This window comes from Emydura macquarii, unplaced genomic scaffold (genome assembly GCF_026122565.2).
Source record: "Emydura macquarii macquarii isolate MOO-44397 ecotype Brisbane River unplaced genomic scaffold, CSIRO-AGI_Emac_v2 contig_3470, whole genome shotgun sequence".
In the NCBI taxonomy this organism is placed as follows: Eukaryota; Metazoa; Chordata; order Testudines; family Chelidae; genus Emydura; species Emydura macquarii.
This window is the reverse complement of record NW_027133607.1, coordinates 7,762,765-7,787,692: the sequence shown is the minus strand read 5'-3', so window position 1 is coordinate 7,787,692 and position 24,928 is coordinate 7,762,765. Positions and strand designations below refer to the sequence as shown.

Sequence of the window (24,928 nt, the reverse complement as noted above, 5' to 3'; positions counted from 1 at the left end):
TGCGGCATTGCTGCACATTGTTACAGTTATGCTTCCTATTAGATGGCTACATTTCAGGGGCAGGTGAGGCAATTACTATATTTAGTTTGCATCTCAGGTTTTGAGGTTCTCAGAGATCCTTTGACTAAAAGATGCTACATAAGTGCAAGTATAAAAGTACAAGTTTCTATAGTAACCCAGAGACATTTACCTCAAACTCACACATGGCTGAAATCTGTTCATGTTTGTCAGATACTGGAATACAATGCAAGATTAGAAATTGGTGGTTATGCAGTTGTGTGGATGCTCCTGTGATGAAGTGGGAATTTTGTGCAATATTTTGTATGAATACCGTGTGTGCTTTAGTTCTCCTACGTGCTACATGGTTAACTAGGTGGTGGCAAAAGGTTGTTTACTCTTTGCAGAGACGCATAGATACATGTGTAACTGACACCTAACTGTCTGGAGACTGGGGCCTCTTGCCCATGGAGAGTCTGAGAAGATGATGACCACTCTAATTGCCCAGACATTGGATACCTAGCAAATAATGACCATGGATAGCCCACCCCTCCACAGGAAGTCAGTTGTGTTTGAACAGCTGGAGAACAAGGGCTGAGGAGGAGGGACAGATGACAATGGTTGCCTGGGAACAAGAACAAAGGACAGAGAAGGGACCCTGGTGGGGTTGTTAAATATGGGCCGCTGGAAGCAGGGAGGCTCTCTTGAACTGGGACAAAAGTGGGTGATCTGGCCTGACGAGGTGGACTATGCTGTATCTTTATGTTCTCTGTATTAACTAAGGACTTTATATAGTGTGTTCCAGACATCTACTAAACTCTGCTGTTTTTACAATGCTGGCTGAATGTCATTCCAGTTTAAAGAAGGTGGGGAGACGCATTGCTCCCGTTGGGTGTACAAGTCTCTCTCAGGTGTCCAGCTCAGGTGTGGACTCGCTGAAGGGAGCTCACGGTGTGAAAAAGAGGTGTTGAAGGCTCCGGGGTTCAGTCGAAGGAGGCAGTAAAGCCAAGTGGCTTATGCTGGTTAAAGAGTGTGACGCTAAGGAGGTCTTGCACAATGACAGGTCCTCCCAGGGACTGTTCCAGAGCTATTCAAGAGCACCGGACCTGTGGATCCGTGACAGCTCCTCATCACAGTTTTCCAAGATGTAGTTTGTAGGCCTGCAGATTGAAACAATCTAAAAATGTTAAAGGCCCAGACCTACTCTCATATCCAACATGGACACGACTCCTATCATAATGCAAATTATAGTTGAAACTGAAGGCAGATTTGGGAAATCAAGATAAACGTAGTTTGTCCTATATGAAGCTATCTGTGAATTTTAACTGCCTTTTGGGAGATGAAGAATGTAAAGAGACAAAGCAACTGCAACATAGCAACATAGAAGGGATTTAGGTACTTTACTTCCATTAGTCTTCACAGGAATTGCCCAAAGAAATCTTCCATCAATGCAAGATTAGACCATGTGTATTTACATTATGGGTGAGATACTTCCTTCCTCATTAATTCTTTCCCCCCTCAGCTCTTTCAAACTTATCTTCAGTTGTTTCCTCATTTTGCCTTTATCTGTACCACTTTTTGTCAATTTTCAAATCCTTTTATTCCTCCCACCCCTTTGCTTCACAACATTAGTTCCTCTCTCATTATCACGTTCCTTTCTAGAAAGTCTCTTCTTCCATATATTCTCACTGCTGTCTTATCACTACTTTACATTTCCGGGCAGATCCTCAGCTTTCCTCCAAACTTTCCATGATGCAGTGGCTTGACACTTACCACAATCAGCAATCTTGTTTTGCTTTTGTACTTTTCAGTTATTTTCCAAAGAAAAGTTCATTCTCACATGTTGACGTCCAATCACATATAGCCTTTACACTAAATAGGATACTTCTTTTTGCTAAATAGGAGGATACACTATATCTCTATATATATTTAAATATTTGTATAGCTTTACATACATTTATTCAGAGTCTTAATTTTTACATTCCTATGTTAGAAAAGAGTGAATGAATTTTTTTTTACTACAAGATAATGGTTGGGTTTTTTTACTCAGGATTTGTTTCTGGCTGCATTTACATGCAAAGTGGAATTCAATTAAATATGTACAAAACCACATTAATTTTTTTTTTATTAAATAAAGCTATCAAACTTTTTCTATGTATCCAAAACATTTTATCAAGGCAGGTTTTACATTTAAAACTGATTAAGCAAACAAAGAAAGCATTAACTCACTTACTGCAGGAGACAGATTGTTTCTGATTGCCATGGGACAGATTTTCAGAGATATTTAGATGCCTAAAGATGCAGCTAGGTGCCTACTGAGATTTTCAAAAGCGCCTAAGCAGGGTAGTTGCCTGTCTCCCATTGAACCAATGGGAGTCAGGCTGTTTAGATGCCTTGAAAATTCCACTAAGCATTTATCTGCATTTTTAGGTGCCTAAATATTTTAGAAAATCCAACCCAATGTCCTTCAAGATTTAGAATTAGTAGATCTCATCCTCTCCCAGCTTTTTATTCTTAGATTGGAAGAGGAAAGCAAGTTTTCCTACAATCTCAACTCTCAATCGGTTTCTCAGTTTTGAATAAACTAGTCCAAATGAAGAAATATTCTCTCTGCACCTCCTAAACAAACTGAAAGTAATCAAGGCAAAAGCTTTTTTGTACAACAGAAACAGAGTACTAACACCACACAGTAGAACCCCTATTTTACCAACTAATTGGTGATTCAGTTCATAAAAATAAAAGTTAATAAAACCAAACATCTTAACATTGTAATAGGTACAGTGCATTACATTGCAGTATGGTGCACCACATTGATTTCTTCTGGTCCTTCAAACCATTTGCAAAGTGATTTCCAATGCATTGTAGACACTGGAATGTGAATGGATGTCAACTTGTTTTCATTGATGTCACTTTAATTGTTTGATTCCTCCCCCGATGGAGAAAAATATCTCCTATAACTCGTGATTTGTAAGAGTTGTGTTTAAAACTGAGGTTTTACTAGATACTTAATGAAGTACATGACATTGTGACATTTATAGAACTTGAGTTAACCTCAAAAGTTAAAGATTTTCTTCTTCCCCATTCCTTATATAAGTAGAAAAGCAGCACTCTAACATTGCAATTTAAGGAGGCTCATTGATGCAAGCACATTTTTTACATAAATGATTTTGACAGATTATAATAAAGTTAGGGCTGAGCATAGGCTTTCAACCTCAAAATTAATTTTAAACAGATTTTTTTTAAAGAAGTCAGATGTATTTTTTTAAATGAAGGGAGTCACGGAGAATTACAATCAGATACAATTGGAGATTGAAGAGGTCATTTTTAATAGTTGTAGCACTTAATAAAAGTGGAACCAAGAGGAAGAGGGAGGTCTTCCCAGCACTAGAGCATGACACCCTCATGGAGGTCTCAGGATTAATTATACCTATCACCGCTAATTTTTATATTTGCTTTGGATTCAACCAGTCCTGCTCACCATCTGGGGTTTAACTCAGCAGCAAAACGCTGCAAGAGACATCTAGGGCTGGAAGGCCCGTTCTTTCAGGGATTGCCTGTGAGAGCATGTTGAGGGTCCTCTGACATAAGTGAAAGGGATGCCTGGTATTTATTCTTGTATAGGAGGAACTCTGGGTTTAACTGAGTAGACCAGCCATTTCGGAAAGTTCCTGTGCTTATCCTTTAATTCATAGGACTAAGATTATCTAGCTTCACCAGTGATCATGCATTTTTATCCACCCTGAGTTTCACACAATTATAATACAGTAATATTTTGCAAGCCATCAGTAATATGCTTACCCTAAAAATATTTTTAACTGTAGCATGAACAGATTAAGCAACAGGATGTTGTGAACAACGGATCATATGAACACCCATTCTGGGTTTGACCAACAGTTCATCTAGCCCAATATCCTATCTTCACTAAATGCTTCAGAAGGAATGAACAGAACAGGGCAATTTCAAGTGATCCATTCCCTATTGCCCAGTCCTAGTGTCTGACAGTTGGAGGTTCAGGGACACCCAGCTCATAGGGTTGTGTTCCTTACCATCCTGGCGAACAGCCATTGATGGACCTACCCACCATAAACTCATCTAATTATTTTTTGAACCCAGTTATAAGTTCGGCCTTTACAACTAGGGTGACCAGATGGCAAGTGTGAAAAATCAGGGCAAGGGATGGAGGATAATAGGCGCCTATAGAAAACAAAGCCCCAAATATCAGGACTGTCCGTATAAAAATCAGGACAACTGGTCACCTAATCACAATGACCCCAGCAACATGTTGCATAGGTTGACTGTGCATTGTGTGAATTACCTTTTTTGTTTTTAAATCTTCTGCCTAAGAACTAGGCCACACCTGACAAAATTAATATTTACTCCTTCACATAAAACACTTCCCTATTCACTTTCTCCCTACCCTACATGCTTTTACAAACCTATCATATCTCCCCACAAATCATTTCTTTTCTAAACTGAATAGTCCAGACTTTTTAATCTCTCCTCGTATGGAAGCTGTTCCATACCCCTAAGCATTTGTTGCCAGTCTCTGTACTTTTTCCAATTCTAATATCTTGTTTGAGATGAGGCAACCAGAAGTGCACACAGTGCTCAAGATGTGTGCATACTATGCATTAATATAGTGGCATTATGATATTTCCTGTCTTATCTATCCCTTCCTAATCTTGTTTGCTTTTTTGACTGCCAATGGACATCTAGAGAATGTTTACAGGGCACTAGCCACAATGACTCCAAGATCTCTTTCTTGAGTGGTAATAACTAATTTAGACCGCATCATTTTGTATGTGTAGTTGGGATGATGTTTTCCAGTGCACATTACTTTGTATTTATCAACACTTCCATCTGCTATTTTGTCACCCAATTTTGTGAGATCCTTTTGTAATTCTTTGCAATCAGCTTTGGCCTTATCTTGAGTAATTTTGTGCAGTCTGCATCTCATTGTTCATCCCCTTTTCCAGATCATTTATGAATATGCTCAGCAGCCCTGGGTCCCAGTATAAATCCTTGGGGGACCTCACTCTTTACCTTTCTCTACTGTGTAAATTGACTACTTATTCCTACCCCTTGTTTCTGTGCTTTACTACAAGACTCAACCAATTTGACTGGTGCTGAAATTAAGTTTACCAGCATGTGATTGCCCAGACTGCCACTGGAGCCTCTTCATCTAGTACAGAAGCTTATTTAAGCGATAGGTCACATACCATAATTAATTGTTCTGCAATTTCATATTAGAGTTATTGGATGGTCCTGGTGACATATTACTGTTAAATTTATCAATTTGTTCTGAAACCTCCTCTGACACCTCAATTGACAGTTCCTTACATCTGTCACCTAAAAAGAATGGCTCCAGCATAGGGGTCTCTCCCACATCTTCTGCAATAGGGACCAATGCAAAGAATTAATTAGCTATCCACACTGGCTGTGTCTTCCAGGAGTGTTCCTGTAGCACCTTGATTGTCCAGTGGCCTCACTGATGGTGTGGCAGGCTTCCTGCTCTAATGTACTTTAAAAAAGTGTGCTGTTAGTTTGAAGAGCAATTAGCAAAAGACACACAAATTCTTTCTTGGCCTGCCTAATTACACTTAACTTGCCAGAATTGATGCTCCTTTCTACTGTTCTCAGCTGGATTTGAATTGCAGTTTTGAAAGGATGCCTTTGTGCCTCTATCTACCTCTTTTACTCTGTTGTTTAGCAACACTGGACTTTTTCGGGTTCTCTTCCTTTTGGGGTGGGGGCGGGAGTAAATAAACTTAGTTTGAGCCTCTGTTATAGTGTTTTTAAGTAGCCTTCGTGTAGTTTGCAGGCATTTCACTCTTCTGACTGTTCCTTTTTATGTCCATTTAACTAGCTCTCTCATTTTTGTATACTGTGGCGGGTTTCTGAGACATTTTCCCCCAACAATGATGTTAAATTTAATTACTGAGAGGTTCAATTATATTCACCTCTTAGACTAAACCCCCTGTGTCACTTAAGATAGTCAAGAATTGCCTCTCCCCCCTTGTGGGTTCCAGGGCAAGTTGCTCCAATAAACAGTAATTAATGTTTGAAATCCCCCATTATTATTAGGGGAATTTCATAATTATTATCTAAATAGTTGAAATCCCCCTTACTACTGTATTTTCTGTCTTTGTAGCCTCTCTAATCTCCCTGAGCATTTCATAATCACCATCACCATCCTGCTCAAGTGGTCAGTAGTAATTCCTAGTGCATTACTCATTATTCCAGCATGGAATTTCTGTCCAAAAAGATTCTATGGTACAGTTTGATTCCTTTATTTAACTAAATTTGACTCTTTCAGTGTCACTTTCCCACCAGTGCAACCTATTCTGCTTTCCTACATATTTTGTATCCTGGTACTACCCAAGTCCTATTCATTATGCTCATTGCACTAAGTTTCTGAGATCCCTCATATACCAATATCCTGGGTGCCTGGCATTAAATGAGTTCACCCATCTTAGTATTTAGATTTTTAGCATTTGTATATATCAGTGGAAGACAATGACTTGGAAATCACCATATGACACTTCTGCTTTACAATGTAATAAGAGGCATTCTATTCTCAGCACTTAGCAATTGTGACATTCTAGTGTTAGAATCAACACTCAAAGTGGAACATAGGGTTTTGTTTTTTTTTTTAAAGGATAGTTATCAGTATAGAAAAAATGGTTGCTAGCACATCACAACATGGTTCAGATGTCATTAACAGTTCAAGACCATTAGAAAATAAAATGCTGATTGATTTTATTGCCTGTTTTCCTTCATCTCATCCTTGCCCTACAATCAGCCTCATTCACTGAAGCACCTAAATTACAGATGGTAAACCTGAACATGCTGAAGGAAGTGTGCACGTGTGTGTGTGTGCGCGCGCGTGTGCGAGAGAGAGAGAAAGATCGATCATTCCAACGGGCACCAATATCAGGAGGTTCCACCAACAGAGCTGCACTATCAGCGCATCCCATGAGTGGGAATATGTAGAGGTCACCTGAAGAAGTAAATTACATATTTTAATTTGTTTTACTAATCACAAGGTGTGTTTTAAAAACAATTGTGTCCTAACTATTTCCAGAGCTCTGCTGATATCAGATGGCAAGATGTAAAGTCAGGCATGCTACTTCTCCATTCAGCACAGAAAAACACAGAGGGCATAATCCTGCCACGCTGAAAGCAATTGCAAAACTCCTATGGACTTCGATGGGATCAGGATTTAACTCAAAGTTTGCTACATGGAAAACAAAATAGATGACAAATTTTAATACGCCCTCTGATGCATACAAGGAATGATGTTAAAGACACTTGAGCTCTCCCCACTAAAAAAACTATTATGTTCTCAAAGTAATTTCTCTGGAAAGTGATACACAGGCTAATATACAATAAGTAGGGCAGTAAGTTTGTAATTAAAGTCACTGAGAGATTTAATTTTAGACAAATGTTTTGTTTCATCTCACTTCTTCCCTGAAGCAGATGAAGTGATGCACTGCATGCTTCCCTTGCAAGAGGGTAAAGGTTTCCTGAGTAGCAGGGGGAAACAAAAACAATACAGGGAAAAGGAAGAGAGAACTAAGGCAGAGAATGAAAGGAGACATAAAAGGGTGGGTCTTTCACACAGCAACATGGAAAAAAACCAAAAAGATTGTAAAAAAACACCCCACAAAATTGACAAGACTATTCAGGTGCAATAACAGACAAATATTTTAAAACAATTAGGATATCACATTGACTATTTATGTTAAGTGTTCTCAAAATAATACACTAAGGTATGGCTATAACAAGATTTTAAGAAGTGTCTAGATTTTTTTGAAAGCTGCACAGCAAATACTGATTATGTTCAAACAGCACATTTAGGGTTGGTCAACACTACAGAGTTAGGTGGATAGCAAGCAAATTATGTCAGTGTCTACACTAGAATGCTGCTTCCAACAAAGTAAGCAGCCTGCTACACCGACATCATAACTCCACCTCCACAAGAGGTGTAGCACTTATGTCAGTGTAGGTAGGGTAACGCAGTGTCCCTGGAGACACTGCATTACTTACATTGACTGTTGGCTGTCAATTTAACTGCTGGTAGGCTTCCCGGCTATGAAATTGCACCTAGCAGACTCAGCTGGGGCTGGGGCTGTCACCCCAGTGCAGGTGGGGGGCTCCAGCGGTGAGCCCTGCATGGCTGTCAGTGCTTCGCACTCGCCTGTCAATGCCCCACTTCATTCGGTGCAAGCACTCCTGGTGAGGACCAGCAAAAGAAGGGTAGTGTGGACACCAACAGCCGATTGAATTACCGCGGTGGCTGTAGGTCAACCTAAATTAAGTCAACCCAATTTTGTAGTGTAGATAAGCCCTTAGATAACTACCTTCTCCAGTAAGGTGGAAAGTTCCATCTTATTTGTTAGTATTAACCAAGTCAGATAAAAAGAAAAACAAAGTCAGTAAAACCTCGCACTGTTCCTTGTTATTAATTTACCAACCAGCAAATGGCTGGTAGTACCTCCCAACATACATAAAAGGGAAGATCCATCCCAAGAAGCTTTGGGTATGTCAACACTGCGGAATGAAGTCAGTTTATTTTAAAGTGACTTTCACCCACTGAATTTTGGAAGTCAGAGGAGCGAGATCACACCACACTCATTGCAGCAGGGGATTGCATCCCTACTAGCCACACTTGGGTCGACAACCAAAACAGTACACCATGGATAGCTATCTCACAGTGCAACTAGCCGCAGAGGCTTTTGGGAAAGTAGTTGTCCTCCCATGATGCAATGTACTCCCCCCCCCGTTTCTTGTCCCAGTCCAAACAAACAATCTCCTTTTCACGCCATTTTTTCAAGCCATTCACTCTCTGCTGCGTGCATGCCATTGCCTGAAAGGAACGCAGCCCGCTCAGTTCTGCACTATTATTGTGAGCAACACACACACCTCACAATTTATTCTGCAGTATTTTCAGGGATGAGACAAGAGCCACACCGCTGAAAATTGCGATGTTAGAAAGGCCACTTTGCTACAAGTCATAGAACAAAACAATCCCCGTTTGCTGCAGGCTGTCACGCACCATCTGCAGTCGGTGGAGTGCCGCTTCCGGTTCTGGGAAACCAGCAGGGACTGGTGGGGTTGCATTGTTATGAAGGTGTGGGATGATAAGCAGTGGCTGCAGAACTTTCGAATGTGAAAGGCCAATTTCATTGAACTTTGCGCAGAGCTCTCCCTAGCCCTGAAATACATGAATACTCGCTTGAGACCAGCTCTGACAGTGGAGAAGAGAGTGACCATCATTCTGTGGAAGCCAGCAACGCCAGATGCTACTTGTCAGTTGGGAATCAATTCGGATTCGGTAAATCCACTGTGGGAGCAGCTGTGATTCAAGTGTGCTGGGCCATTAATAGACTTCTGCTAAGAAGGACAGTGACTGTGGGAAATGTAGAGGACATAGTGGAAGGCTTTTCTGCAATGGGGCTCCAAAATTGTGGGAGGAGGGTGGCAATAGATGGCACACACATCCCTATCTTAGCCCCAGACCACCTTACCACAAAGTACATCAGCGAAAGGGTTACTTTTCAATGGTTTTGCAGGCCCTTGTGAATCACAGGGGACGCTTCACTGACATCAACGTGGGGTGGTCAGGAAAGGTGCATGACGCACGCATCTTTAGGAATTCAGGTCTGTTCAAAAAGATGCAGGTGGGCACTTCCTTCCCTGACCAAAAAATAAATATTGGCGATGTTGAAGTGCCAACAGTGATCCTGCCTACCCCTTGCTCCCCTGGCTAATGAAGCCATAAACCGGGCACCTGGACAACGAGAAGGAGCGTTTTAATAGGCTCAGCAAGTACAGAGTGGTGGTGGAATCTGCATTTGGATGCTTAAAGGCACATTGGCGCAGTCTGCTCACTAGGTTAGACCTCAGTGAAAAAAAAATCCCAATAGTTATCTCTGCCTGCTGTGTGCTCCATAATGTTTGTGAGACAAAGGGGCAGAAGTTCCCATTGGGTTGGGATGTGGAGGAAGATAGGCTGGCTGCAAATTTTGAGTGGCATCTGACTGCTCAAAATTTGCAGCCAGCCTATCATGGAACATTGCTCCTCAGGGAAGTATTGAAAAACTGCTTTTGCAACGAGACAACAGTAATGTGCATCGTTTATCTGTGCTGTGCTTTCACTTTGTATCCCCTACCCAACCCCTACTGAGCCAGTTGCCCCCTTTTCTTGTCATCCACCGTTCCAGTTCCCCTCCCCCCCTTTATTCCCTTCTTATCAATAAAGACTAATGACCTGTAAAGCAGTACTTTCTTTATTGGTGACCCTTCACAGAGGGGGAAAATGGAAGAAAATGAAATGTTCCGCATGCATTGTGTGGGACCAGGGATACAGAGCCCATTTTGGCTGTGCACACACAAAAAAATCACATATTCCCCACTCCTTAAAGGGGCCATCACCTCTTTCTGCTCACCTTAACCAGCAAGGAGTGCAGCATGTACTGCACCCTGCTCAACCTCCTCTAGACAGCTTTGGAGTGGGGGCTAGGAAAGAATGCGTTAGCTCAGAGTTTTGTAGGGGCTGCAGAGGTAGTCTGTCTTGCCACTGAGCTTCCTGAAGCTCAACCAGACACTTCAATATGTCTGACTGATCACACATTATACTCAACATCTCTTCTTGTGTTGAACGCTCATACTCCTATACTGTCTTCCTGTTGTCCACATCCATGTCCAGTTTGTCAGAATGAAATCCTCCACGCTCTTAGCTGTGTCAGCAGCTGTGGAGGCGTTCACTAGCTCATTAAATATGTCATCCCAGGTTGTTTTTTTCCCCACCTTCTTATCTGTGACAGGCTCTCTGCAGGAGTATGAGACGGTGGTGTGTTAAAGGCCACGCTGTCCACTGTGAGGGAAGCAAAACACAAGGTATCCATTTTTAACTCATCCCATGGATGAAAAGCAATGTTACAATGTAAAAATAAGTCCCCTGAACATTCCCAAGGGAAGGCTACAACCGCCTACCATCATCTGACTATTGCAGGGGTCGGAGTGCCGTTCCAGCCATGCACTCCAGGAGCTAGTGTATTTATTTTAGGGAAATCCCTGGGGCCCAAGCTGCACAAGACCATGCTCCCTAGAGCAGCATGGAGCTGGGGTCCCAACTGATCAGGATTTAATAGGCGGTAGAAAGGATGAGGGATGGGTATGGGTTAACCATCGCTGGAGGAAAAAATGGGAACCCGTTTGCAGCTGCCCAAGGCCCATAGCAACAACGTCCTGCAGCGTGCTGAAGCAAGAAACCATCCCTGGCTGTGCAATAACACTTTAAAAAACTTTCTTGGTCGGGTACTGTAAATGTGCGCCATCTTCCCTAGAGAACCATGAGTGATATCAGCCTGCTGAGGGTGACAGGCAGAAAGGGAGGATTTGCTGCAAGCATCTGGCTACAGGCCTGGCCCTTATATTGCTATGCTGTGTTCAGTGATGATGCCTGCAAAATTCATAACAGAGTGGCATGGTAAAGTGTCCTATCACGGTGCAAGAAATAAGGTTCCCAAGAAACCTTCTGCAAAGGATTGCAGAGTACCTGCATGAAAGCTTTCTGGAGACATGCATGGAGGATTCGCAAAGCATCCCTGTGCACATAAATCTATTCTGGGATAAACCCAATGCTTAAGTACACCAAGTACAAGGAAGCACAGCCCCACCGCTACAGACACCACTTTTTCCCACCGGTACAAGATTCTGGACAGGGGATACAACCAAAGACATGCAATTTGCAGTACATACGCACCAGATGTGCCTTTCCCAGCATCCCAGTCAGTCACAGTTTCCTGTGTCTGGGTAGACTGCTCCTGTGTTGCAAAAAGCTCCTAGCTTTCAGGGAGAAGGGATACCCCACTCGTCTGCCCCCTGTTCTCATCATCCTCGTCCACGGACTCATCTTCATTCAACCTGGCCTCGGATTCTCCCAAGGTATCAACACTGTGTGGTGGTACAGCGGTGGGGTCTCTGCCAAGAATCGCAAGCAGCTCCTCATAAAAGCGGCATGTTTTGGGTGAGGAGCCAGAATAGGGAAGCTAACAGCCATTTTTCTGATAAGGCTGGCTCAGCTCTTTGATTTTAATGCGGCACTGCTGCATGTCCCTGTTGTGCCCCTTCTCCAACATGCCACGAGATATCTTCTCGTAGATATCCAAATTTCTTTTGCTTGCTCAGAGCTGAGCCAGAACAGACTCTTCACCCCACAGATCGAGGATAGCCAAGACCTCAAGTCGACTTCAAGCTGGAGTGAGTTTGGGGCACCCAGTTACCATGATCAGTCATGCTAGCAAGCTCTCTCCATGCTGACCAAACAGGAAATGGGAATTCAAAATTTTCCGGGGATTGCAGGGAGGAGCTATTTCCTGTTTACATGGCCATAGTGCAGCAGACTGCAAATGAGCAGAGCGGTCACAACAGAGCATTGTGGGATACCTCCCGGAGGCCAATTCCATCATTTACTTTGCGCTCTGCCTACACTGATGCTCATTCAACCCACAGAATTCAACTTTAACGCTACGCCACTTGCGGAGGTGGTTTTATTATTTTACCGCAATTTAAGTCGGCAGGATGACATGCCAGTGGAGACGCATACTTTATGTGGTCTAGGTAAGCTGCATTACGTCGACCTACATCGTCAGTGTAGACCAGACTTTAAATGCTAAATTTCAGACAAGTCACAACAAGGGGTATAAAGAGAAAGGGGGAAGAAAAAAAAAAAAAAAAAGCACCCATTTTACTTGACTGCTAAGCTAATGATGAATCACATCCCAACATAACAGATATTTTAAGCATGAAATGAATGAATAAACATAAGAGCGAGCTGGAGAGTTTCTTGCAGAAGAAGGGGGTGTTTGGGAGGGATGTAAAGAGAAAAAGGCAGTGACTTCACGTTATAGTTGAGGAAGGACATTTTTCAGTCAGATCTCTCCTGAAAATTCAGCGTTTTCTTTCTGTGCAGACAGCCTGGCCCTTATCTTCCATCATGATTACAGTAACTCCTTTATCTCTGGTTTGCCCTAGCAACCCCATCATCCTTCCCCTGTCCATACAGAATGCAGCTGCTAAAATCCTGCATTTTGCCCGCTGCTCTGACCACATCTCACACACATGCTACTTTGAATCATTCTTGTGACTCCTCCTGTTTTACCACATCAAAATTAAGAGTCATGTCCTCACCTTCAAGTTCCTTCACAGCTCCACATCACCCTACTTGAGCACTCAAGTCATATCACATCCCCCTCACTCATCTCTCCCAACGATGCTAGCCTTAAGAAGCCGACAAACTGTTTCTTCTTCCATTGCCTTGTCTTCATGGGTCAGTTCAGGGAAGGCATTCCATGTACCACTACAGTTTTCTTTCTAATCCCCCTCAAGGCTGACCTCTACTGTGATGCCTACCAAAAGCCAACCAGTTAATGGTCAGTCAGATAACAAGTGAGGAGTATTCTTTATTTATAATACATCTGTATATAAAATTGCATATATTTGACTTTTTTCCTCTTCCCTACCCATTGTCATCTTGTCATCTAACACAACAAATGCATATGTATTTGTACAGCACCCAGCACAGTGGCAGCCTGATTCTGTCTGGGACCTCTCGCACTGCTACAGTAGAAGTGCTATGTAATTCGTGTCTCAGCGTGGCAGGGAATGGCTGACCATGAATAAAATGACATTTGAAATATTAACTGATATTTTTCAGGTTTCTTATTGACCAGTTTGTCTTTCAGCAGAAAGCATCAAGTGTGAGTTTATTTAGCACATGGCTGATCTTTCCAAATGCAGGCACAATCTTGCAGCTGGAATTCTGCCCCAACATGGAACTCCCTTTGATTGGGATTGGGTCTGCATGGGCATAGGACTCCACCTGCATGGATCAATGGAGGATTGGAGCCTAAGACAGGAACACACAGCCCACAGATAGTTGCATTGTTTCCTTGTACTCCCTTGTTAGTCTACCTATATCCACCTGTTGTCTCTTGTCTTTGATTGTAAGTTCTTTGGGGCAGGGACTATCTTTTCACTGTTTGTATAGTACCTAGCTCAGTGGGGTCCTGGTCCATGAATAGGGCTTCTAAGCACTATGATAGTACAAATAAATAAATGTTCCATCATCTTATACAGCAACATAAAGCCCTCAACATAGTCATGCCCCATCTAGGTTACAATTTGATCAATACCAGCTTATTGTAGGATAATGTTTTTAACATTAATTTAAAAATAAATGTTTCCATAAGCAGTTGTGCCATCCAGAGTGGAAGGTGTTCTACTAAAGCCAGTCATTTTAAATAACTTTCTCAACAATATTTATTTTTTATTTATTTAGATTTAGGCTTCCACAATTTAAAGAATACCTCTCTCATGCTCTGTGGGCCTTTCACATTGTTCAGCCACTTAAAGGATACACATTAAATAAACATGCTATCATAACTGCTCCCAGAACACAAATACTAGGTTATGCACATTCACATCAGCTAGTATGGTCGTAGAAATGATTTCCTAACTCTACGGGTGGTAAGATGAGAAAGCCAGATTGAATATTCATGCCTTGACTTTTCATAGCTTTGAGTTAGTAGCTGGGTGGGAAATGGTAATAACCAGGGATCCTAGAAATCCATTAGCCACGGAAAAACAAGGAATTTGCCTTTTTTACAGAGAATTTTAAGTTTTTATTCCAGCTACTCAACTCTGAAGGCAGAGCAGAGGCTGCTGTCCAGGCGCCCAGCTCTGCAGGCAATGCCACCATCGCCAGTAATGCAGAAGTGTGGCGTGGCATGGCATTGCCAGTGCTTCAATTTGTAATGAAAGAGGTGCAGGGGAGAATCTGTTTAGGCCACACAATGTTGTGCTTATGTTTATGTGGTCCTCCTGGGTGGTGTTTAATTTTAATTGCGGAAAAAAATGGATCCTGTTAACAAAGTGATCTAATTTGTTGCAAATTGTTGGCAAGAGATCGCATTTATTTAATTTTTGTAAATGCTTCCAAATATCTTTATGGTGGATATTATATAAACTTAACTATAAGTTTAACAAGTCTCTGGAATAGCATAATCATAACAAAAGATAAAACAGTGCTGTACATTATAAAATAGACAAATCAATATCACCAAACATACATATGCCAAATGATGGATGAAACAAGACACTAAATACTGCTCTCCGCTGTAATGTCAGATTCCTAGATTCCAAGGGCAGAAGCGATTGTGATCATCTAGTCTGACCTCCTCTGTAACATGGTCCACAGAACTTCCTCAAAATAATTCCTAGAGCAGATCTTTTAGAAAAATATCCAATCCCGATTTAAAAGTGATGGAGAATCCACCATGGCCCTTGGTTAATTGTTCCATTGTCACCATTAAAAATTTGCTTATTTCCAGTCTGAATTTGTCTAGCTTTAACTTCCAGCATTTGATTGCAACGCTGCAGCTGTGCTGCTGTAGCACTTCAGTGTAGACACTACAGTGACAGAAAGGGTTCTCCCATCGCTGTAATTAATCCACCTCCCTGAGAAGCTGTAGCCAGGTCGATGAACGAATTCTTCCATCGACCTAGCTCTGTGTACACTGGGGGTTAGGTTGGCATGTTTTCCACACCCCTGAGAGACGTAACTATGCGGACATAAGTTTTCAGTGTAGACCAGCCCTGTAATCAAGTGACCCCTTAACCTTCTCTTTATTAAACTGAATAGATTGAGCTCCTTGAGTCTATCACTATAAGGCATGTGGTCTAATCCTTTAATCATTCTTGTGGCTTTTCTCTGAATGCTCTCCAATTTATTAACATCAGTCTTGAACCGTAAAGCACCCTCACTGAATACAGTATTCCATCAGCTATCACACCAGTGCCAAAAGAAAGATAAAATAATCTTTCCCAGCATCACATCGGGAGCTCATGCTCAGATGATCATCCGCTATGACCCCCAAATCTTTTTCAGAATAACTACTTCCCAAGATAGTCACCCATCCTGTAATATGACCTACATACTTTGTTCCTAGATGCATACTTTCACTGGTGTTAAAAACAAATAGCATATATGCTGTTTGACCTTGTAGTTAGCTGTGACACTTGGAATACCTTTCCCAGCCTGAGGAAGAGCTCTCTGTAGCTCAAAAGCTTGTCTCTCTCACCATCAGAAGTTGGTCCAATAAAAGATATTACCTCACCCACCTTGTCTTTCTAATATTAGTTTTAGATCATTAATTTTTTTAACCAAATGTCATGCAGTAGCAAGTCAAATGCCTGACAAAAGTCCAAGTAGGACATCAATACTATTACCTTTATCAACTAAACTTATAATCGCATAAAAATGATATCAAGTTAGTTTGACAATCTATTTTTCCATAAACTATGTTGCTTTGCATGAATTACATCACCCGCCTTTAGATTTTTATTGATCAGGTCTCATATCAGCTGCTCCATTTAACTTGCCTGTGATCAATGAAAGGCTGGCAGCCCCATAATTACCCAGGTGACCCCATTCACCCTTTTAAAAAATTGGCTTGACATTTGATTCTTCCAGTCTTCTGGAACTTCCCCAGTGTTCCAAGACTTATTGGAAACCAGCATAATAATCCAGCAAGCTCTTCAGCCAGCTCTTTTAAAACTCTTGGATGCAAGTTATCTGGACCTGCTGATTTAAGAAGTGGAAGGTTACTCCCCCCCTCCCAAAAGTGCTAGGAGTCTTTTTTGTTGTTGTTATTTCTTTAACGCTGTATAAAGAAGGCACAGGGTCCTGACTTTAACAGCGTGCAGGTGTTTACTGGGAGCTTTCTCAGCTCTTCATGGGAAGGGTGGAGACACTGGATCCTTATCAAAGGAGATATTTGACTAAAACACTTGAGAAACGCTAGGTGTTAAAAATCCAGATTAAAAAGCACTCCCTAGCGCCATCAGATTTCACTGTCTGTCTGCGATGCAATAATCCTGCTAACTACGCTGTCACCCAGGGTGGTATGTAGCCGGGTTTCTTAAAAAAAGCAAGCAGGGGAATAAAACCTGTAAGATATTGTTATGCCTCCTTTCCAAAGGAACTGGAAGAGAGGCATAAAGATGTTTCTTTGCCCTGGCGGGCCACCTGTATAACAACCTCGCTCTTTGGGGCAGGGTCCATTTTTTGGGTTCAATTCGTACAGCGCCTAGCACAAGAGGGGTTCGGGTCCAGGACCCGGGTTTCTAGCCCTTCCTGCAAGTAACGCGAAGGAAGACGGGAACACAGGCCGCACAACGTCCCCCGCAGCCAGCCCCAGCGATGCACTGAAAGCCCCGGCCGCTTTCCTCCTCCACAGCCCCGCGCACAGCGGCTGCGCCTACCGGGAGCCCGAGGCCGATCCGATCCCGTCCGGGGTCCCCTCCGGCTCCGGCGGGCGGTTGGGCCGGGCGCTGGCGCTGGCCCTGCTCCGTCTCCTCCTGGGCGGCTTGTCCCCGAGCGGGCCGCAGGCGGGGCCGGGCCCGCTCTCCATGCCCAGGCCTGGCTGCGGCTCCGGGCAGCCCGGGGAAGGGGGGGGGGAGAGGGAGCCGGGCCCGCTTCAGCTCACTGGCTAATGGCGGGCGGCGGCGGCACCGCAACGCCGTTTTGAAAATGGCGGCGGCCACAACTCGGGCCAATCAGCGCTGCCTCCGGTTGCTAGGAGATGGCGGGGCGGGGCGGGGCAGGGAGGTCCCGGGGCGGGGCTGAGGTCTCCATAGTCGGGGCGGGCGGGGCCACCTGCGGAGCCCTCTGCTTGGGGGCGGGGCCGCGCCTAAGCTCAAGCAGCGACAGCGCTCCTGCTGCGCATGCGCGTAGACAGGTTTTGGGGGGGAGGGGTGACAGCTCCCCTTGGCCCAGATGGCTGGTGGCGTCCCTGACCTTGTTGCACCCACCATCCCCTCCCCCAGGGCTGCCTCTGCCACAGAACTCATCATAGTCCCCCGCCCCCTAGGATGGTGCAGCCCCTGGCAGTGGGGGCCGGATGGTGGGAAATGATAGGCCTGCACACTGCAGCTGGGGTCACCGGACAGCGAGTGTGAGGGGTGGGAGGTGACAGGCGTCTACCTAAGACAGAGCCCCGAATAGCAGGACCAGCTCTATGCAACTGGGACGTCTGGTCACCCTAGAGTCAGCCCGGCTAGGCAGGCAGGTGCTAGAGCGGCTGGAGCCAGGGTACTAACAATAAGGATGGCAGGTGTAGCTCCAGCTGTCAGGCTCCCCTCCCCCCCCCCAAAGCTTCAGAGCACCTGTCCCGTCCATCCCCGCAACTATGTTTAGTCCAGCTAGCATGTGTCTGTCCTCCTGGGCTGGGAGGCTTGCTCCGAGCTGCAGTGTAGACGCACCAAAAACTCTCATTTGTTTGCGCCTGGCTGTCTTCAGATGAAGGAGGCTCTAGCCCTGGCACTGGCCACGCGTGATTTTGGAGGGATTTTCTTTGTGTCGTAAAAGGTAATTTACAATCCAGTCTGACTCCACCTAAGATTGGACAGCATTAACACCAACATATGGCTCCCCCTGGCTGAGTGATGGAATAGTCTTTTAGAAGACATTAGACCACATTAATCTAGGTAAGATGGTCTCAACTGCTGTTGGATAATTGTCCAACAATATTTTGATACCCATGAAAACTACATGTCTAGCATACATCTCTGTGCTACAATTTATGCTTAGTGTAGTGGTTCTCAAACATTTTTCATTGGTGACCCCTTTCACACAGCAAGCCTGTGAGTGTCCTCCCCAGTGTCCCTGTGGGTTCCACACTCCTTCTTCACTCCAACCCCTCCAGGCTCCCCATTCTCCACTCCCCCTTCACCCTTATCACCTGCACTGTGCCCCCTTTGCCCCTAGCCTCAGCTCCTGTATCCATCTGGGGAAACTGACCTGCATGCACAGAGTGGCTGGTATTGGTGCTCACTACCCCCTCCCAATGCTGCTCCTCCACACACCCCTACAGGACTGTCTGTGTGGGGAGGGGAAGCAAGGAGCAATGGCAAGGCTCCCTGCATCCAGGTCACTTTCCCCACCTGGGATGTGTAAGGGGAGAGTAGAGAGCAGCAGCTCCTGATGCTCACCTCACAGCAAAGTCCAGGTGGGGAAACTGACCTGGATGCAGGGAGCCCTACCATTTCTCCTTGCTTCTCCCCTCCGAGGTATAGAGGGGGAGTGAGTAATATCTGTGCCACCGCTTGTTCCCCTCCCCATGCTCCTCTGCCAGGAGGAAGCAGGGAAGCTCACAACCCCACACATGGCTGGGGTCGGGGCTCACAGCTCGTGACCCCCACATAACCGCATCATGACCCCCCTACGGGGTTGCAATGAACTAGTATCACTTAGTAGCCTCTGGGTAGCCTCGTCTTTTGCTAGAGAGCACAACACAGCGGTGCGGCTGTTTTCAGAATAAAGTTAAATGCTACGTTGCAAAATAATGGGGTGGGAGGATTTATTTGTTAAAGTTCACTATAGGGCTAAGCAAGTATAACTTTCAATGTCTAGGCAAAAGTTAGAAAGGCCAGATGGTTCTTCGTTCTGACAGCTGCTACTGACGAGGTGGGAAGTAGGGTAGGCAGGACGAGAGAGTATTAGATCTATCATTGCTTGTCTCCTGCAAAGCTCATGTGTTCAGATTTAACGCTTTCGAGCCTTGCTGTGGTTTGAGGAGATCAGACGGACTCAGCACAGAACTAGCTTTGCTTAATTGTATTGAATTACAGACTTTTAGTGTGACAATGACAGGATTATGGAGTATCTAGCCTTTTGCTCCCACTCTAATGGTTGGTCAGCAGATTGGACTCAGAGCCAACAGTTGATATTCTCCTTTACCTTTAGTTTATTAGTTACAGATTAGTATTCATCACCCCCTCCCCCCCAGCTGTAGAATCCAGCCCAACTTCCTCATAGTCCTTCTCTAGAGCGGCCATGTCCTCCCTGGCTTCAGAGAACTCCCCCTCCTCCATCCCCTCCCCAACGTACCAGTGCACAAAGGCGCGTTTCGCATACATCAGGTCAAACTTGTGATCCAGCCGGGCCCAGGCTTCTGCAATAGCCGTGGTGTTGCTCAGCATGCAGACGGCCCGCTGCACCTTGGCCAGGTCTCCCCCTGGAACCACAGTGGGGGACTGGTAATTGATGCCCACCTTAAACCCAGTTGGGCACCAGTCCACAAACTGGATGGACCTCCTGGTTTTGATGGCAGCTATAGCCGCATTCACATCCTTGGGCACCACATCCCCCCGGTACAGCAGGCAGCAAGCCATGTATTTCGCCATCTGGTTGGAGAACTCAAAGCAAGCGTTGGTGATTTCAGGCACCGAGAGCTGCTCGTGGTAGGCTCTCTCTGTTGAGACTATGGGCACATAGGTAGAAAGGGGAAAAATGTATCCAGGGATAGGGCAACAAGTGAGTTTGGAATTCAGTGAGATTCACGTTCAAGGCACCATCAAACCTCAGGGAAGCAGTGATGGACGACACTGTCTGTGCTATCAGCCTGTTCAAGTTGGGGTAGGAGGGACGCTCGATACTGAGGTTCTGGTTGCAGATGTCATAAATGGCCTCATTGTCCACCATGAATGACCAGCGTGGTGTGGGTGGTCAGGATGGAATTGAAGTGTTCCACAACTGCAGTGGAGACCTGAGGGGCAGGGTACACTGAGAACTCCAGCTTGGATTTCTTTACACAGTGCTTGTGTAAAACTTCTCAGTCTGGAGCATTTCAGTGCATTGCAATAGTCCATTCCAGTCACCACATCAACATCCTGTTAAAAAGAAGAAAGCCACTAGGACAGATTAAGGCCTTATAACCAAGTACAAATTGAATTGTAAGCCCACACCTGTTTCACAGAGCCATTTCACAACATCCACAGACCGCTAAAACGACTTCGTCATTTTGTTTATTTGATTTCTGATTAGACAGCTCATCTCAGTAGAGGAAGGGTCAAAAGTTGGAGGGAGGAGTACAAGGACACTGGGAATTTGTCGGGTTAAGGGAGAAAAAAAAGTTGAATTATGGAGGGAGAATGGGAAGGGAAGCCTGGACTTAAAATTCAGCAAGAAAACTCCAATGTCTGTTACACCTTCCTTCCTTCACCATCCCTTCCATCTGTGTTTGCCTTTAAGCACTACATGCTTCAAGGCAGGGGCAGATTTCATTTATCTTTGGAAAACATATAGTTCTGTGGCAGACTATCCCATAAGACGCTGATAAGAAAACTATGCTGCGGCTCTTCCCGCCGGTTTCACTTGTAAAGGAAGCCCTAGTCACTACTTGCCATTTTCCAAGTCCTCTCGCTAACAGGATCGATGATTTGCTTCCCAGTGGTGTAGTGGCCCCTGGCACAGTTGTTGGCAGCATCTTTCTTGTCACTGATGAGCTGCTCGGGGTGGAACAGTGAGCGGTAGGTCCCCGTTCGAATCTCATCTGCAAAACTGTAAACACAATTTAATTATTCAGAGTTCCCAAACTGCGGCCCACACAGACACAGTGCAGGGCTCTGCTTACCATCAGCCGTTACCTGGAGTTATCTGCAGCAGTGAAAGATTTGGATAAGAGTATGGAGGCCTGTAGAAGCATTTACAATGCTAACAGGGGAGCCCGGCGGCCTCTCATGGAACCAGTCCCTGAAGTTAGATCCAACAGCAAACAGGGATGGCATGGTATTTGCCAGAGGTGGTTTTTACTGAGCAAAAATCTTGGTTTTTACTGCCCTAGGAAAAGCCAGGTAGTCCCATTTTAAGGCATTTTCTGTTTTTAAAAAAGTTTCATTAATGCATGCCACAATCACACTTTGTTTTAGTTGCCTATTCCAGTTGTGGTTACATAAGGCAGTATATACCTTTAGGTTTAGGATTGTAGAAACACAAAGTAAGACTGCAGTGGGTATAACACTATGTAGTTATAATACTGAACACCAGAATGGCTATACATTTTGGTAAGGTATTTTCTAAAATAAATTATACATTTCATTATCATTACATAAACAAAAGTCAAAACTAGGATATGAAAGTGACAATAATGCAGAGCTGAAGGCATTCAGTATTAAGCCATCAGAAGCATGCAGAGTCCGGGTCCATTTGTCTGTGCAGCATTCTGTAGCTGCAGACCAACTATGATGGAGTGGATAGGCTGAGCCCTGTTCCTCAATTTCCAATGGAAGTATCCAAGTTTTAAAAGATTTGTTCTGTGCTTGCTGGATGCTGCTGCAGCTATTTCCCCCCCGCCGTTTCCTGGATTAAGCCAGTATTTGCCAACACCCTCCTAAACAAGTTTTTCCTGGGAAATTGCCAATCCTCACAGCAGAAGGAAATTGTTACCCAGGTCTGGGTGGGGAAAACTAATAGGACTTGTCTAGCACATTCTGGGGAGAAGGAAATCAAACACAGGAGGGAAGCATGTTCAGTGTGGAGAAGACAGCTAGACAAACAGTGGTGGAAGGATGGGACCAGGTGGCAATGGGAAGTAGAAGTTAAGAGCAATTTGTTCAATTCATTTCTCCCTGCAGAGTTGTAGGCTTGAAAAAAAAAAGCTAAGGACCATCATTATTATATTAGATCCTGTATTTTAAGACATTTTCTTATGAGTTTTCCATGTAATCAGTTGCGGTAGCAGTCACAAGGAACCTGCCTGACAAAGTGGGAGAGGAGGTGGTCCACCCAGTTACAATGGCGAAGGGACCCATCAGCACCCCTGTCAACATGTGGACCACACTTTGGAAGAGGTTGAGAACCCCTGGGACAAGTCTAAAAAGCTTGGTGTCAGTCTGGAGCAGTGCATCCCACCTATGAAGGATCTTGTGCATATGTGGCAGAGCTGAGAAGGAGATTCCGCCCATCCCCAGCCTGTCTTAAAGAGGAACAAACTATCCTTACAGCGTTTCTATAGAGGCAGTTATCTGGCCAATAACTGTGGGTTCCAGGTCTATGAACACTGCTCTTAGCACTTGTTTTCCTGATCCAGTCTCACTGAAGAAGGTCCCAAAAGAAAGAGTCCATTTGTTCAGTTGTTTTATTACTAGGAGTGATATTATCTGGTTGGATCCTCCGGTTCCCAACAACCATTGCCCCTCTGGACTCCAACTTGGCCACTATGGACAGAAACACACTCCTTTTGGATAGGACAAGGAAAGAGAAAGAAGGTCTCCAAGATCTGGAGATTACAGTAAATGTAGACATTTATTCTTGGCACCCTTTCAACCAGGCTACCGTCTGTGACTCACTTTTGGAGTCAACAGGCAATGCTTTCCTTGTTAAGATCGGCAGCCCTGGCTGGAGAGAGATGTACTTTAGGGCTGATGTTAGGCATGTTTCCCCTATCTCCTCCATACTCACAGCTATGCCATTGCAGGTCAGGCTTGAGGCATCACACCCAGGCCATTCTACCGCTAGCCCTTTGAAACCTAGACTAATCAATCATGCAGTTCAATCATGTGGACAAGTGTTGAACAGGAAAGACACCACGGCCCATTTAACCCAGTATTTGAGAGAGAAAGTCTCTTATTAATGCATGAAGAGCTCCTGACCGTGTAGCAAAGTCTCTTGGGAGGGTATATACTGTGAAGACAAGTTCTCCAGCACCAACGGCTGTTACTTGTGCAAACTCTTGCTTTTCCCGCTAGCCTGGCTTTACTAGATCATGGAAGATTTTAGTATAGAGAACCTTTAATCCAAGGACCAGACATTGAACTTATAATACCTAAAAGGTAGTACAGCTATCCCCATTGTATGGGTCAGGAAGCAGGAACAAAAGAAGCTGCAACTTGCCCAACACCATCTATCAAGTCTGGCATAGAGTTACAAGTAGTATCTAGGGTCCTTTACTCTGTCTGCCATTCTTCAGCCCCTAGCTCACTCTAGCCAGTTAGACAAGTGTTCATTATTTTGCACATAACTTCAGACTCTGAGGTCTTAAAAAATGGACCATGATTACCGGCTTGCAGTGGCAGCATTCAGCCTCTTCAGAAGTGTTTGTACAGAGGTACAAGAGTTCCAGGTGCCATTATAAGGGGTCACTTGTTAGCAAATGCTGTAGGAAGGCTGCCAGAACAGTTTCACCCCATTGTCATACGCTTATAGCTCCATGAAATATTGTAGGTTGAGGTTTCCCCAGGCTTGGTGTCTGTGCAAGGAGAAAGTTCTCCTCTGAGCAAAACCCTTGCAGCCACTTGACTCACTCAGCTTGAAAAAGAGGGTTCAGAACCATGTTGGCATGTAGAAGGCCATGCTGCTCAATGAGGACTAGTTTCATGGTCATTTGTAAGAGGTTGGCTGGGATTATACAGTTGACTTCTACACCTGTAGAGTCAAAATTTCCTTGTTTGCGTTTCAAGATCGTATGCACGGTAAAGCACACAGTTTAAGACATTTGTCAGTAGGCGCTTGCTGGTCTTCGGTTATTCAAAGTGACTAGTTCTGTAGAAATTGCACACTTGGCAAATGTTCATAGTTTAGCACTTCTACTGCCGTAAAAGATTGTATCTAGAGGATTCAAGACAACTTAGACCTTTCTAGAGAGTCATAAATGAACTTGACCTTACCAACGGTTGTGATGGATTCTCCAGCACTGACAATTTTCTAAAAGACCTGCTCTAGGTTTCGTTGTGGGAATGTTCTATGGCTTGTGTCATACAGGAGGTCAGACTCGATGATTACAATAGCCCCTGGCAAGGAGTTCCACAGGTTGTCTGTTGTGTGAATTAGCACTTCCTTTTGTTTTAAACCTTCAGCCTCTTAATTTCATTGGACGACCCTAGGTTCTTGTGTTATGTGAAGGAGTAAATAACACTTCCTTATTTACTCTTTCCACACCATTCATGGCTGCATAGATCTCTATTATATCCCCTTTTAGTCATCTCCTTTCCAAGATGGAGAGCCCCAGTCTTTAATCTCTCCTTGTATTGAACAGCTTCCATACCCTTAATCATTTGTTGCCCTTCTCTGTACCTTTTCCAATTC

The 24,928-nt window shown here is 44.3% G+C and overlaps 1 protein-coding gene and 1 pseudogene across 1 annotated transcript in view; both read right to left on the bottom strand.

The window, feature by feature from the left end:
- Positions 1–17,541, bottom strand: part of NET1 (neuroepithelial cell transforming 1) — a 76,286-nt gene extending 58,745 nt beyond the window's left edge. The window contains exon 1 of the mRNA XM_067534882.1: positions 17,329–17,541. Within this exon, the coding sequence (XP_067390983.1) occupies positions 17,329–17,477 (149 nt within the window). The 5' untranslated portion in view covers positions 17,478–17,541. The remainder of the gene's footprint in view (positions 1–17,328) is intronic.
- Positions 17,542–19,161: 1,620 nt separating this feature from the next.
- On the bottom strand, positions 19,162–24,176 carry LOC137144571 (tubulin alpha chain-like; annotated as a pseudogene).
- Between the last annotated feature and the right edge of the window lie 752 nt (positions 24,177–24,928).